This window comes from Chelonia mydas, chromosome 11 (assembly GCF_015237465.2).
Source record: "Chelonia mydas isolate rCheMyd1 chromosome 11, rCheMyd1.pri.v2, whole genome shotgun sequence".
Taxonomy (NCBI): Eukaryota; Metazoa; Chordata; order Testudines; family Cheloniidae; genus Chelonia; species Chelonia mydas.
The window spans coordinates 62,659,098-62,675,418 of NC_051251.2; the positions used below are offsets into that span (position 1 = coordinate 62,659,098).

The 16,321-nt window shown below is 45.5% G+C and overlaps 1 protein-coding gene across 3 annotated transcripts in view; it reads right to left on the reverse strand.

Annotated features, from left to right (window-relative positions):
* Positions 1-1,541: 1,541 nt before the first annotated feature.
* Positions 1,542-16,321, reverse strand: part of PLEKHM3 (pleckstrin homology domain containing M3) — a 132,935-nt gene continuing 118,155 nt past the window's right edge. For 2 of the 3 annotated variants that reach the window (XM_027834050.3, XM_007071828.4), the window contains one exon: positions 8,764-12,348. In XM_027834050.3, the coding sequence (XP_027689851.2) occupies positions 12,171-12,348 (178 nt within the window). In that variant the 3' untranslated portion in view covers positions 8,764-12,170. Of the gene's footprint in view, positions 3,127-8,763; positions 12,349-16,321 lie in introns of those variants that run through there. The other variant, XM_037911888.2, reaches the window with a different exon arrangement.

A 16,321-nucleotide genomic window follows, 5' to 3' on the forward strand; every position in this document is an offset into this window, starting at 1 on the left:
ATTTACACCGTGCTTACATTGTTAATATGGTTCTTGCTATTGACTTGCTACGACATTGTACGTAGTGAGTAACTCTGAGTTCTCTAGCGAATGGAAAGTGCAACTCTTAAACAAGCCCTTACCTTATTTCTCTTTCCAGATGAACCCACTAACCTCATTTTTAGTGTCTGAGCAATTCAACTGCAGAAATCCAAGAGTCTTTTACTCTAGGCAATGAAACAGCTCTTCAGCATACTCACCACCCCAATGCCAAAGTTTTTATTTGTCTGTGCTTCAAATGGCTGGAATTTACTCCTCGTCGCTGTGAAGACCTTGTCTGGTTTGACTTGTGACACCCGATTAGCTGATGTGCTTTTCAGCTCTTTTCCTTGATGGTAACACAAGACCCTCCTGACTAGCCTGGTGTCTGAAATGCTACTTTGGCTGCTGTTTAATTAAACAGGAGCCCTTTTAAAAGACAAACCATAACTGTGTACGCAAAGCCCCAGGAATCCTTTTCCTTTCCAGAGATGATTTGCATACTGGTTCATGCAGCAGTTCTCAGCCCCACCCATCATTGGTCATTTTGCTACTATGGGATTGCAAGTCTCAGAGCTAGATGGCTTAGAGGGCTGGAACGCTCTACTTCCCCCGAGGGGTGAAAAGCTAGCTCTCGTTGCTTCATTTACACCTGTAATTTCACACCAGTGCATTTCTCTCCAGAGTTTTATGTTTAGGGCCTTACTAAATTCACGGTTCATTTTGGTCAATTTCACGGCCATAGGATTTTAAAAATAATAAATGTCATGATTCCAGCTATTTAAATCTGAAATTTCGCGGGGTCGTAATTGTAGGGGTCCTGACCCAAAAAGGAGGGGAGGTGGGGGTGGTCACAAAGTTATTGTAGGGGAGGTTTGCAGTACTGCTACCCTCACTTCAGCCGCTCTCTGGCCGCCCAGCTCTGAAGGCAGCAGTGCAGAACTCAGGGTGGCGTGGTCTGGTCTTGCGACCCTTACTTCTGCACTGCTGCTGGTGGGGTGCTGCCTTCAGAGCTGGGCACCTGGCCAACAGCCGCCGCTCTCTGGCCGCCCAGCTCTGAAGGCAGCACAGAAGTAAAGGGCGGCAATACCGCGACCCCCCTCCTAAAATAATCTTGTTCTAACTCCCTTTTGGGTCAGGACCCCCAGTTTGAGAAACACTGGTCTCCCCTGTGAAATCTGTATAGTAGATGGTAAAAGCGCACACAAGACCAGATTTCACAGGGGGAGATCAGATTTCATGGTCCGTGATGCATTTTTCATGGCTGTGAATTTGGCAGGGCCCTATTTATGTTGTACTGTTTATGCCAAGCGAGCAGGGAAGCTGACGAGGGAGGTAAAATGTTAGTTCCCTAGAGCTCGGGTCTGGCTCTGGTGGGGCACAAGCCATACGTTACTTTTATTTTAGAAAGGTTCCCGTAGACTCATTGAACCTGGCCCTTGCTGTGGCCACGTACAGCTGGTAGAAAGGTTACATTCTAATTTCGCTATGTGGACTGCCTGTTAAAAAATGAGTAATTGAAAGATTATTAAAGTTCATAGACTCCAAGGCCAGAAGGGACCATTGTGACCATCTATCTAGTCTGACTTCCTTGGTAACGCAGGGAAGTTGGGCACGACCAATTCACATTTCAGGAGGACGCTTTCAATTCCGATATGAAGAGACTACTAGAGAAGAAGGGCCCAATTCTCCACTGCCCTGAGCCTTGGGAAGTCATTTACACCGGTGTGTTCTTGTTTGGTAGCCTGCGACACCCGCTTCGCACTGGTCGCAAATGACTATCACAAGGTGCCGAAGCAGACTTGGAGCACAGTGCTGGGATCATTTCTCCTACGCAACCCAATGCCGAATCATTGGGCCCTAGGCACGGAAAGGGTGAATTTTGAATGAGGAAAAGTGTTTCTGGGTAGATTAGTATGCTCAGGTGACGTAAGTGGTTATAAGGTGATTCCTCCACTGTGGCTTGTGAGCAGGGGGCTGGGACTACAAAGAATCTTGAGTTGGTCCAGCTGACTCTGCTGTAGAGCAAATAGGGCGTGAAAGGGCAAAAATGTCCTGAACATCTGGTTTCTCCCAGCGGATTGGACGTCAGAGATATAGCGACGGGGTGCTCTGCCTGTGATGGTGCTCCCAGAGGGGCCTCTAGCAATGGGTGTGCCCTCAGGATGAGGGATATAAATGAACCCACCAGGAGGAAAACAATGCAGAAGGGTGGCTGGGGCAGGGGTTTATTCAGCCTTATTCCCCGCGAGGTCCTCTCTGATTTATGGCCCACATCACCCTCACTGACAGCACACTGGGAGGGGAGAGGTACACTGCCCCTAGCTTGCTGATCTCAACTAGCACTCGGCACCTGGTTCCCGTGGGGCCCGGAGAGTTCACCGGATCCCAACAGGGCATTTCTACATCCTTCCATGCCTGGGCTGAAGAAGGTAAAGCTCAGCCCCGCTGAGCAGTTAACAGAGCGGGTTAATATAAGTAGCAGTTAAGTACATTCTCACTCCATCTGCAAGGAAAACAAGGGCCTTCAAGGTAAGATTTTATTGCAGTAGTTATACTTTACTGCAAGGAGGCAGTTCCAAAGTGTTTACTATGCACCACAGGGTGGGAGGGGCAGAAAAATCACAGCTATGAGGTTATTGACCTAAACTGAAATCAAGGTCCCTCGTGCAGCGGATGGAATATATTTTTGGGCAGCTTGGTTCATTTAAAAAGAACGAGGAGGACTTGTGGCACCTTAGAGACTAACAAATTTATCTGAGCATAAGCTTTCGTGAACTACAGCTCACTTCATTTAAACGCTCATAAAATGAAAAGGCGCACGATGGAAAAAGCTGCTTCCCAACCATCAGGCTTTCTGCTTCCCACTGATGCCTAGAGATGAGCCAAAACTTCCTGCTGTGTCTAATCCTATTGACTGAAAAGGCGAGATGGGGGAAAGAAGATGTAGAAACACAACTCACTCACCTTGTAAGGCAAATAAGGAGGTAAGAGGAGGTCTTATCAGGAACATGGTTACACCGTGTGGCTCCTCTGGTTTCAGTCAAACATTAACTCGTTGCTCTTTATCACAGCTGGTTTCATCAGGGGGATGAAGTCCAAAGGCACCTGAAGAGTAGAGGATTTACACTCCTGATTGAATTTTTTTTTAGGGTTGGGTGGGAAGGGGTGGGGGAGGAATCACTCTGGTCTAAGACGTGACAACACAAGAGTCACCCATAGACATTTAGAAGCACTTCCCTTCTTGTCCATTTTCCAATCATCTTTTTCTTCCTGTATTTTAAATAGTGGATTTAGTGCTGGCAAGAAGCTTTGGCTTCCCATCCCTGGGGCACGGATGCACAGACCTGATAGAGCAGAGACAGTGGCACTAAAAACTTCCCCACAAGGTTAACTTGCCTTAACCTTGACCTGGAGGGACCACATCTAGAGGTGACAGGGTAGTTGAATATCCATTAAATTCCCGGCCTCGCTACTGAGCCTAAGGATGCTCGAGCACCTAAGTCCCATGACATCATAATGGGATTTAAGTGCTTCGGGCTTCCACCTTGTTTGTTTCAAATTCCCACACCTCTCCAAGGCTGATCTAGTTTATTTAACTTTGCCCTCATAGATTTTTAAACATTATATTTACAGAAATGAACCCAAGTGCACTTCAGCATAACACAGCAAATTAAAACATTGTCATTGGCCACAAAGCCAGGGACGGGGCATTTTTATGTATGTTGTCTTTTAAAATTTGAGAAATGCTTAGTCATCATATTCTTGCTGATGCAGAACAGCGGAGGCAATTCCAGGGGTGCCTCCTGGCCAGAGACAGCTCATTGTACTCTGTGATGCACACCAATGCGATCATCACCTTTGTTCTCACTTGTCACCTAAATCAAGATTTGAACCCAGGTCTCCAAAGATGAAAGATCAGTGCGCTACCAAGTTCTGACAAACCCTTGGACTGAAGTATCCTGCCACCCCTTTCCAAAATCTTGCTCTTTGTTTCTCCATGAGGCCTGCTCTCCCACAGGAAAAGACTACAGAAGTAAGGAACAGGTGAGGACGGGCTCTGATCATGACACCAGCTGACTCAGTGGTGAACACTATTTCCCCTTGCCTATACTGACTACTCAATCACTGTCAGCTAAGACTTCTTGGCAATGGTCTTTGAACATGGCAACATTCTGTAAGGCAGACAAGCCAGAGGTGGCTGCATTTCAGTAGTGGGTGACATGGTCTTTCTACTTCACGGTGGCAGTGAGAGATTTATGGCCTGGTTTTCAAAGTTGCTGAGCAGCCACCGCTCTCATTAATTGCAAAAGGAGTGGTAGGTGCTCATCACCTCAGAAAATCCAGTCATTAATCGTTTGTAAAGTGCTTTGAGATCCTCAGATGGGAGGGACTAAAGCTCAAAGCCCAGTGAAATTCATTGACTTCGATGAGCTTTAGGCCAAGTCTACACTTAAAATTTAGATTGACATAGCTACGTCATTCTGGAGTGTGAAAAATCCACACCCCTCAGTGATGCAGCTATAGCAACCTAACCTCCAGTATAGATGTGGCTAGGGTTGATGGAAGAATGCTTCTGTCGCCCTGGCTACCATCGTGAAGGGAGGTGGTGTTCCTACAGCGATGGAAAAAACACTTCCTTTGGCATAGACTGCATCTAAACTATTGGGTTATGCCAGCATAGAGACGGTGCCATAGCTATGCTGGTATAGTCTCTGTATTGCAGACATGGCATTGGATCCGACCCAAGAAGAGAAAAATATTATTATTAGCTAGAATCTAGAGGACTTTCCCCAGTGGGCTAGGGTTTGAAGGTAGATTAGCTTTAAGGCCTGAACAATCACCCAATCGCCCTATTCGTGCCGCAGTGTTTCAATAAAAGAAAAAATGGTGCCAAGAAGACTTTTTTTTATACCATTTATTTAGATTTAGCTTTATACACAAGGGACTGGTGCTCTGAAATTATGTCACAAATAACCCTCACCTAGGTACATTGTCAACATATAATTCAACTCACTGAGCTTAAATGGTAACATTAACTTTGTTGATCATAAATTAAGGATATTGACTCAACAGTTGCAGATAATTAAAAAAAAATCCTTGTCAAAAGTAAAAACACAAAAGGTTAGCAGCTAGACTAACGATGACTAGACAACAATGACTGTCCAAGAACAAGGCCGCCTAAACCTAGGCGAGGTTTAGGTTAGCAGCTAGACCATGATGACTGTCCATGAACAAGGCCGTACAAACTCAAGGGACATCACCATCGATAAAATCCACGGCTCTTAAGTACTGTGGGTAAATTTGGAGATCATGGAGGGAGTGGGTTCAGGCTAATGCAAACTATAGGAGCCTCCCCACACTGGCTTTTCTTAGGTCTTGTCTACCCAAGAAAGTTGCCTTGGTTTAACTTAAATTGGTTTTGAAACTGATTTAGTTGAACTGGTGCAGAGCCCTGTGTAAATGCTCTCAATTCTTTTCATAAGTTTCTTATTTTGGCTTTGTGTAAGAAGGTAAAGGATTGACTTAAGCAAATTTGGCATAAGCCAGATTTAAACTGGTTTGAGTATCTGCACAGCCTTTTGCACCAACGTCACTAGAATCGGTCTGAAATCATACCTTTTGTTAAACCAGCGTAAACCTGCGGTTAGATAAGACCTGAAGCTAAACTGAATCAAGCCACCACCCTAAGACAGTGGTTTTCAAACTGCGGGTCGCAACCCAGTACTGGTCTCGGAATGGAAGGCACTGGGTCGTGGCGGCTCTGGTCAGCACTGCCGACCTGGCCATTCAAAGTCCCGTCGGCAGTGCTGCCCGGCTAAGGCAACCTAGTTCCTACCTGTTCTGACACTGCTGACCAGGAGCCGCCCGAGGTAAGCCCACGCCCCAATGCCCTGCCCCAGCCCTGAGCCGCCCCAAAACCTGGATCCCCTTCCTGTACCCCAAGCCCCTCATCCCCAGTCCCACCCCAGAACCTGCACCACCAGCCCAGAGCCCTGACCCCCTCCTGCACCCCAATCCCCTGCCTCAGCCCAGAGCCCCCTCCCACATCTCGAACCCCTCATTCCTGTCCGCACCCCGCAGCCCTCACCCCAACCCTCTGCCCCAGTCCTGAGCCCCTCCCACACCCCAAACCCCTCATCCCCAGCTCCGTTGGGTCGCAGACATCAACAATTTTCTTCAACTGGGTCTCCAGAAAAAAAGTTTGAAAACCACTGCCCTAATACACATTGGTTCCGGCCAGCGATGACTCTGGCTTTCTTGTCCTGGGTTTCTCTTGAGATTCCTGATTGGGCCAGAATGTGTGGTGGCTCTGTGATGTGGGTGACTGCCCTTCCTTAGGGACTGAGGGGAGACCAGCACTTTAAGTCAATATGTGATCTTAGGATGTGACAGCCCCTCTGCTCAACTACAGGGACAAGAATGCCATTTTTAAATGGGATTCCTGCTAGCGGTTTAGATAATGGGCTTAAAAGGACACACCAGGTGGCCAGGCTTTTCCCCAGGCTGGCGCACACACTGGTAGGGCTTACTGCTTATTTGCCAGACTTAAGCAGTTGAACTGCCTTTCTAGGATAACGTCAATCAATCAGCATAGACGGGCTGTCATGTGTGACATTGTGTCACCTGGTCTTGGTTCCAGAAAGACCGGCTGGCACAATGTTAAACATGACTTGTCCTGGTCTACACTACAAAGAGGTGTTGGTCAACACGACTCCTCAAGCTCATGTTCTAACACCACCTAATTGCCTCGTGAAGAGAAGCCTGCTAATGGAATTCTCCTGATCACAGGTAATAAACAGTGAGTTACCTCCCCGAACAAAACATCCCCATCCAAAGTGCAGGCAGTTACGAAACCTCATTGTTACAGTTCTTGGTAAAGTGGATGCCGAAGTGAGGCAGGGTTGACAGCTCCAATCCAAAGTGTTTTTTAATTGTGACAGCGCATTTCTGACAGAGATCCTTCACTTTTGGAAATTAAGGCACCAAGTTAAGCAAAAGTGAAAGGTTTACATAGAGCTTGGTGTATGCAGAGCTGGTATATCCTGTCTGTGAGGATCCTGCGGGGGTGGGATGGGGCGCAAGGGAAGGTTAACAGGAGATTTAGTTGAGATCTACAAATTAATCAAATAGCAGCTTCCATCAGGAACCATGACACAGGAACAAAGACCCTAATATACAGTACTGTAAGGCACTCCTACTGGGGAGGGAGAATCGAAAGGCAAATTATGAAGATGGAACCACCAGACTCCACTGGTTCAATAGCTATACAATAAGCTACGAAGCTGGAAGTCTGGCTGGAGAGCTCAGGAAGACAAAGAGAGAGACAAAGAGAGAGAGAGAGAGAGAGAGTGCTTTCAGCAGGGCAGCAGAGCACAAGAGCTAAGATTGTAATGATTAGTCCATTAAATCCCTTCTATAGGTACCAACAGTCAGCTGCAATCTGGACATGACCTTCCCAAAAACAGGTTTTGTTCCACAGGGAGAAAGCAAACGAAAAGCTCTCAGGTTCCCCATTTAATTTTAACGAGGGTTCCCATTACAATACATTAGAATGTACACAGCTACTGATATTAAATATTAAGAGAAAGACTGGCCACCAGCAGCTCTCTCGGTCTCCACTCCCGAAGTGGTAATCAGGGCCGGAGTTCTCGCCAAAAGAGCCTTAGCTCAAATAGTTCAGAAGCCAACCCAATTGCGAGCTTCCGGCATCCAAGAAATGAGACTGGACCGGTATGTGCCAGTCTGGACACTGTGTCATGTGATGGAGAAATCAACTCTCATCAGCTGAGACTGACAAAAAGCAGGAAGGGCGCAGACGCGTGTAAGAGAAAAAAAAATGTTGTAGATCAGGCCCAAAGATCTCCCCGCAACAACTGGTGAAACCCATCCATTGGGAAATCCCTTGTTTCTCATATGTGACAACAGCACGAAAAACTTAAGGTCACAGGAGCGAAACTGTTAACAGACACCAGTGAAAACCAAACCTGATGCTTGGACAAATGCACTTTGCACAGCAGAAATTAGGATGCCCACTGATTCAAGTGCACCCACTCAAGACCAGCAAGATTTGGGAAATTTCATTCAAGTGGTTGACAACATAAAAAAGCTGCAGCTTTCATTTTCTAGCTATGTCTTTACTCCATAAGGCGGGGGGAGAGAATTGCATACATTTTTTTTTTTTCAAACTCTACAAGTTTAAAAATAGTCTCACGCTAACTAAACTAAGATTCAAAGTATTCTAAGTAGTCATAAGGATCAGGCTATAATCTAGCTGTTTCATTAAAGCACGCTAGATCTACGGTGACTATTAGTTCTGTACAAGCTTATAACAGTGGTAATTGCATGGATCATCATGAGCATCTTCTATAACCCTCCCCCCTGCAGCAGAGAGAGTGTTTCCCTTGTGTTGCAGACAAGTCAGGGCATTTTACTTCTGATTCACAATGAAAAGTTTCCGCACAAATTTTGTGAGCACAAATATAGGAGTTACACTCCAGGGAGAAGGGATTTTCTTTTCAGGGAACGATCCCGTGTCCTTTTCCAGTTGGTGGTCTATGCCAACCAAGGAGCAGGTGGCAGTCCCATCTGTGTGTAAGATGTCTAAGGAGCCAGGCAGAACGGGCAACGAATTGTTCTCCTGGATCAATGGCCAATAGCTATGTTGCTACAGCAGAGACTACAGAGAAACCCCCCCTCTCTCCAAAACAAAGACGTCCCTGGATTGGGAGATTTTGTTGGAAGTCATGCATCATCACAGATTGCTTCCTGTGTAGACAGGGGGTTGTTGCAGAAAATCGGCCCCTTTTCAGTGGATGCCAGCGTATACTTAGTAGAGGAACAGTTTTGTTTTTTTACTAATAGAATTTTAAAGTTATGCTTTTGCCTTGTGGTGCTGAAAGTTAATACGGACCCAATTCTACTCCTCCCGTAGTCAGGACTGGGTGCTTCATCGTGCTTCATCAGTGAGTCTGCTGGAAGGACAACCTCTCATGCACTTTGCTAGGCATGCTGACATAGAACTGGGTTTAACTCCTTATGGAGAAAGGAGCAACACTTCCCCCGAGAAGAAAGCTTCTTCCACACTACGAGAAGTCAAGTCTATCGTTCCACTGGTGCGAATGTGGCTCCATTCCAGGAACTGGCTCCCTTCGAACACTGCTGTACGACAGCACTTCACATAAACCTTTGGTATTGGCAGCAGCTCTTACTCAATGTGATGTGCGAGTGTAGTTTGCTGTCAGGGTGATGGCAGCCGCTCCAGATCTGCTCTTTACATCAGGCTTGCTCTTCCATTTTGCTGTACATCTTCAAGTTAAGAGGCCAAGTTCTGCTCTCAGTAATACTCTTGTCAATCCAGAATAACTCCAATGGGACTATGCCAGAATTTGGCCCAAAATATCCAGCAAAGCACTGGTACATTTTGGATGTTGCACATGTCAAATAAGTTAACATATGAAGTCTGAAAAGCGACTCTGCTCTCATACAAGGTGTGCAAATGCACTCGAATGCCTGGCAGCGAAACATCACTGTAAATGATCATGTGTTCTAATGGGTTATGCTCTGGAAACAGCAACTGGCATTTTTTGCGTGACCTGCCCTTAGGTCTGAAATTAATTCAAAATTGCACCAGCCACATCAGGTTCACTTCCAGGCTGGTGGCTTTGTCCCATGACTGGTCTAACGGACACACGCAGAAAACACGCTGTGGGGCCGGATTGTTTGTGTAGCCATTTCCTGTTTGTGTGACTGTAATTCCAGAATAGCTCCCCACGTGTTTGCATTTGTGTGTGAGCACGAAATGATGGAGCAGGGAATTCTTCTCGGAGGAGCCAGGCAGGACTCCCCCGGAGCACGCTCTAGGAACCATATTAGAAAGCAAAGCATTTCATGTATAGTCCATTGAGCTGGGAGGAGGGGTCGTGCAGTGGAAAGGATGCGTGGCTCATTTTCAGAGAGCAAGTACATTAAACAAGGGAATCTCTATGCTTCCCTTGGCCAAACCCAATTCACTACGCGGTCGGGCAACCAGACAGCATTATCTTCATTAAAATGAAAACCAACTAAAAGCTATGGAAGCATAGTTACCCCCCTACACACCCCACCAACCCTAAGCTTTTCCAAATGAACACGTATATGGATAATAGATGTTTATTCATTTGACAAAGCTCAGGTTCAGCTATTTCCCCACCCTCCAAAGGTTGGGAAACAGAAAGACCAGTGTTTGAATAGACGAGAGGATACATCTTTAGCCTGCCAATCACTTCCTATAAGTATTATACCCCCTTCTCTTTTATTTATACCATTCCAGCGATTAATGCAAAGTTCTGATGATAAGGGCTCTGGTTGCTCCCTTAAATACAACAGCTACCATACGAGGTTTCTAGGCCAGGCACAGAGACCACTCTAGCTATAGGGACGCTTGGCAGCTGCCCAGGGCAGCAGATTTCAGGGCAGCTTCCCCTCTGTTATAAGTTCAGTGGCGCTGTGACCCCGTGGGCCAGGTTGCAACGCCACTCACTCATATTTGGCCCTGCCACCCCTCCATCATGATGGAGGGGCATCTGAGTCAAACCTGAGTGGCAGGGAGGAGGGAAGCTCACTGGCTAGGCGATTATCTGAGAAGCATAGGTTGGTGGCCTGCCATTTAGCAAACCTGCTAGAGAGGAGCAATAAATAAATACACATGCACACAAAAAGTCTGTGAACTTTTCTCCTGATGCTGTACTTGCTTTCTATAAATATACACATGAGTACATATGTATGTAATATACATACTGCTGTAGAGATCGGAGAAAAACTTAAGATACTTAATGGATTCAAGTGAAGACGATCTCAAAGACTCACTGGGGTGAAAGACATTGTCAGTGGTGAAACATACACGTTTTCCCAATCAAATCGATCACACATTCTCTTTGCACAGAAGACATGACTTACTGTGTTTCATGTTTCCCCATATTCCAGGTATGTGGGGCAGAACTGCCCTTTCCCTTGGTAAGTTCCTACTGAAATACCAAAGTCCCCCTGGACCTGCATAATGCTGCCAGGGGCCAGTGCAGCACACAAAATGCACAAGAAGGGTACAGGAAAAAGATTAAATATGTTTCATGATTAGGGAAATTTTGCGTGCGCGCACACGCACGCACACACACACACTATACACACACACACACACATATATATATATATATATATATTAAAGGCAGAAGAGATCTTTTCCTGTAGCTCTAGCAGATTCAGGTAAGGGAAGCATGTTTATCACTCCTATGGATAAAGCACTGCTCATTAATATAAGGTGATCTAAAAAACAAAATGATCTGGTGGTTTAAAATGGCTATGAATGTGAATGGGACACGGATTTGAACTAACATCCCATTAAGAGAGGCCCACGTAGACAGTAGCAGCAGGCAGAAGGTATGATGCTCCAATAACAGGGCAAGAATGGTATTGCCACCCCAGCCAAAAATAGCAATCAGTCCTCTGTTGATTATATAGTATTCTGCTGGGATGGCTATAAATATAGACACACACCTAAAGGAATTCTCCTCGTTCTTACGTTTGAAAACATCCTGAATAAAATCTGACATGAAAAGCTCTTTTTTCTTTGGGTGGAGGAAAAAAAAAAAAGCCCAAAGCCATTAGAAAAATGATCCATGCATCTGCATCAGAGGAAACAGGTGGGCATGGTACCATTGCTACTTTCTCGGTTCCTGAAAAACACTTCACCAGAGCCTCAGCCAAGACTAATAAAAATAATAGACTTAAACAAGCAGATGATTCACTGTTTCTGACCGAACAACAACAAAAATAACAGCGATGTGGTTGTGGCAGAAAATCTTTTCTGCCTTGAGGAAAATCTCCTGAGGTGGAAAACAAAGGTTGATAATTAATGAGCTTGACCGAAAACATTTCAAGCAAGCCACATTTTTCATGAGATCTAGTGGTTCAACTTCACCGCAAAATGCAATTTGGCTGTTGACATTCTAAAGCCATCCAGGTTTCATGGCTCTTTTGGCCAGTGCTAAGCGATAATTAGGATGAAGGTCAGGCAAAGTCTTTGCAATCAGGTCGCTGCCTGAATAGCTAAGAAGCTGCTTGAATTGGTGACTGTAGAAGAGGATCTCTTCCTGTCAGCCAGTGCCTAAGGGAAGTCATGTGTTCTGGTAGGATAGCTCAAACATGGTGCAAGACTCTTCCAGGCTCTCGTCCATATTCAGTCTCCTCCAGAAGGACTTCTGCTTCTTCTGCAGCTCTTTGCGCACACACCTGGGACACGGGACGGACTTCACTTTGCACTCAGAGTGGAAGACAGCGCCACAGCTCTCACACCTGCAAACACCAATTAGTTCTGTTAATGAAAGACACATGATGACCAATCGCATGCAACTGATTAGAACAGGAGATGTGGACAGCAAACGCTTGCTGGGAAAGTTCTGGTAGCTTAGGCCTTTCCTCACATCTAAGTCTTGCAGATTTTTTTTTCTGCTTCACATCCCTAAGACTCAACCTTTCCTATCCACCCACATAGCTCAGACTCTTGTCCAGGCTCTCATCATCTCATGTCTCGAACACAGCAACCTCCTGGTCTCTGGCCTTGACAAATGCAATCTTTTCCCACTCAGGGCCATTCATGGTTATTTTCCTAGCCCATTGCTTTGACCACATCACCTCTCTCTTTACATTCTTTCACTCGCTCCCTCTTCATCATATCAAACACAAGCTACTTGTCTACATTTTCAAGGCCCTTCCTGACCTCTCTCTCATTCAGTAGGGAAAGGTCAACTCCTGGTTCCGACTGGCCCTTTACACCAGCTTCCATTGTCCACTTGTCCAACAAGCACCTTTGTGCTTTCTCCCATGCTGCCCTGCATGCTTGGGAGGAGCTCTCCGTAAACATCTGCTTCTCCTTCAGTTTCCTGCTCACGGCTCTCCTTTGTCGTGGTACCTACACACAACTTGACAATAGTTAGGCTGTGGTGTGCTGAGAGCACAGCCTGTCATGCTGACCAATAGGGTCTCATTGTTTCCTTGTGCTCCCCAGTCTGTCTGTATCCACCTGTTGTCTCTTGTCTAATGCTGAGATTACAGGCTCTTTGGGGCAGGCCTGTCTTTCTGTTCTGTGTTTGTCCAGCAAAAGAGGGTCTTGGTCCATGACTAGAGCTATGATAATACAAATAAATAATAATGAAAGAATGAATAAATAATAATAATAATAGGAAGCAAAAGGCACTACACACGGGTCAAGATTCTCAGCTGCTGTAAAAAACGGACGCAGCTCAATTGAAATCAAAGAACCCATGTATATCTGCTGAGGATCTGCCCTAGGATTTCTGCTCCGTTAATGTTAATTATTACCATGATGAGTGTTCATCTTGTTAGGTGTCAACGCCAAGGCTCATTAGGGAATAGGTATATTTATCTGTTATAGAGAGATTGTGTTCTCCCATTGCTCTTTTATAAAACGCAAGTTTTCTGCTTTAGTTTGCATGCTCGAAGTGATTGTCTCCACTTCTACTAATGCATATTTCAGAGCTTGGAACAATGGAATTATGACATTTTCTCACTGGAATTCCACTGCAGTGGCCAGCTGTTCTGCGAAGAATAAAACTGCTGTCCACTTCTACCACAGAAGAAAACTAAGATATTCAACCAAGTACAAAGGGAACACAGAAAGTTATTGGGTGTTATTCTTCGGCCTGCGTTATGCAGCAGCTCAGACTACAGGATTGTAATGGTCCCTTCTGGTCTCACCCTCCATTACAACAGTGTTTTTCTCTTTTTAAATTTAGAAGACTCCCTCGTTCCAGCAAAATGAGTGGTCTGTTATTTAACCATTCAGAGACAATGACATCAACACACTAATTCTGAATTAGGTACTGCTGTGCAGTATGTTAATGTAAGAGCCGTGTAACATTACAATAATTATGGAGAGCTAAGCAATTTTAAACTCTCATCTTTTCAGTGCAAATAGCCAGCTGCAGGGACGAACACGTCATGGGCTTGGTAGCTGCAGCTTTGTAGCCAAATAAGAAAAGGGATAGAGATAAATAATTTTAGATGAAGTGGGTGTATTAAATAATGAAGACAAGAACACAATATGAGTCCTTAAGGAAATTCATTTTTTAAATGTAGAGGTGTGGTCAGTTTTCATGATTTCACCACAAATCTTGTGATATTTGGTGTTTTCTTTAATCCCCAGCTGCTGGAGGCAGGTGATTGTGTGGGAGTCTCAGGTTTCATGTGAAAAGGAGTAAGTTTCTAATCCCCAAGATTGTGGAGAAAAGCTTGAAAATGGGAAGCGAGTGGCACCCTAATGGCTGAGAAACCAGGAGGCAAATAAGAAAAACTATACATTTATTTAAAAACAAGCCAATCAGATGGTTTTTAGAGCCAGCTCATGATTTGTGAATAATGGAGTTGGCACCACTGGGGGAAGTCCAGGCACAAATAGCCATTTCCTCATGTGCCTCTCAGCTCCTGACTGCACTTTAAAGGGTGGGTATAAAACTTTGTCCAACTTTCACCTGCCACATGGCTGGGAAGAGGACCAGGGAAGACTTACAGGGGCACATCCTCATCTGGTGTAAATTGTCAGTTTCACTTATGTCAATGGAGCTACAACAATTTACACCAGATGAGGGTGTGCCCCACGCTCCCGCTAAGGATGATGTTACTTTGCCCCAAGATCCGCCTCTCTTACTCTCAGAGAGAGAGAGAGAGAGAGAGAGAGAGAGAGAGAGAGAGAGAGAGAGAGAGAGAGAATTACAACCCGTATCCAACAAAGCACTTAAGCTTGATGTCCCATTGACTTCAGTGGGAGTTCTCACATGCTTCAAGTTAAGCATGTGCTTTTGCTGGAGAGGGTCATGTACACATGCATGCACACACACACTTATATTACACATCTGCACAGATACAAATGAGAGAGAGAGAGAGAGAGAGAAAACAGCCATGCCCTTTAAAACTTTAAATAATTCCAAACTGACACTAATGGTGATTTTATCAAGCTAATTCTCCCTGGTTAGTCAGTGATTTACAATTCTCTGGAAGTTGCTAGAGGCTAATGATTGATGATGAGTGTAATTTTGTGTTCATTCAGTGCCACTCCCTTCCCCCTCTTGATAATTCTCCCCAGCACTCGGGGAAGTGACAAAACTTATCAGGCACTGCGGTTGAAATGGATGCCTGCCGGATTACAGAGGAGCCGACCGCACCTGCTCTTGCTATCCAAAGGTCATTAACGGAGGCGGGGAAAAAAAAGGATTACAGATTTCAAAATTAAAACAAATTCATTTGTCAAATGCTTTGTAACTCAGCAATATGCTCAGATGAGGATCATTTGTGAAATTAACAAAAAGCTCTCAGTTCCCCCCAAAACAGAGTGGAAAGAAATTTCCTGTTACTCTGATTTATTATTTGGACTGCGGCAACCCCAGACCAGGGCCCCACTGTGCTAGTAGGGCACAACCACAGTCTAGAAAGAGGGTCCCTGGCCCGAAGAGCTTACTGCACTTATTTGGGAGTGTGAGCGGCAGTCACACAATCCAAGTCCAGGACTATTGGTCTTCTCTTTGATCCCTAAGGACTCCAAAGTCCTTCACAAATTGCTCTGTTTGCTCCCCCAACGATGCCAACCTTGAGAGCCCATTTCTCAGCTTCTCTCACAAATGCACCTGTGCTTTCTGCCCCAACAGCAGGCTGAACGCAACACCACTGTACTCAGAAGAACTCTTATTTAGTGCAGGCAAACATGGCTGCCCACTGCTACGCCGGCTCCATGCAGGAGCAGGGCTAGAGGATGCTTCTGTTTGCCTCCAATGCATATGCCAATTTAGCACTGCCACAGAAACTCTTGGGACACCGACTGGGGCTGATGCTGAGTTCGCACTGCAGTGATGTAAAAGAGTTACTCCACCAAAAGCGAGTGAGTTCCCTAGGGCAAAACAGCTGAGAGATCAGAATCGGGCCCACTGTACCTTAGAATACAAAAGATGATTTGGGGGGAGGGATAGCTCAGTGGTTTGAGCATTGGCCTGCTAAACCAAGGGTTGTGAGTTCAATCCTTGAGGGGGCCATTTGGGATCTGGGGCAAAAATTGGGGATTGGTCCTGCTTTGAGCAGGGGGTTGGACTAGATGATCTCCTGAGGTCCCTTCCAACTCTGAGATTCTATGATTCTATGATTTTCAGCAGCCCAGAGTACCAAGCCATATTTACAAATGAAAGTAACCTACCAATAGTTACCAATATCAACTGACTGACCACACTTCAGCTCACTAGGAAAGATGTTCCAACCATGACAG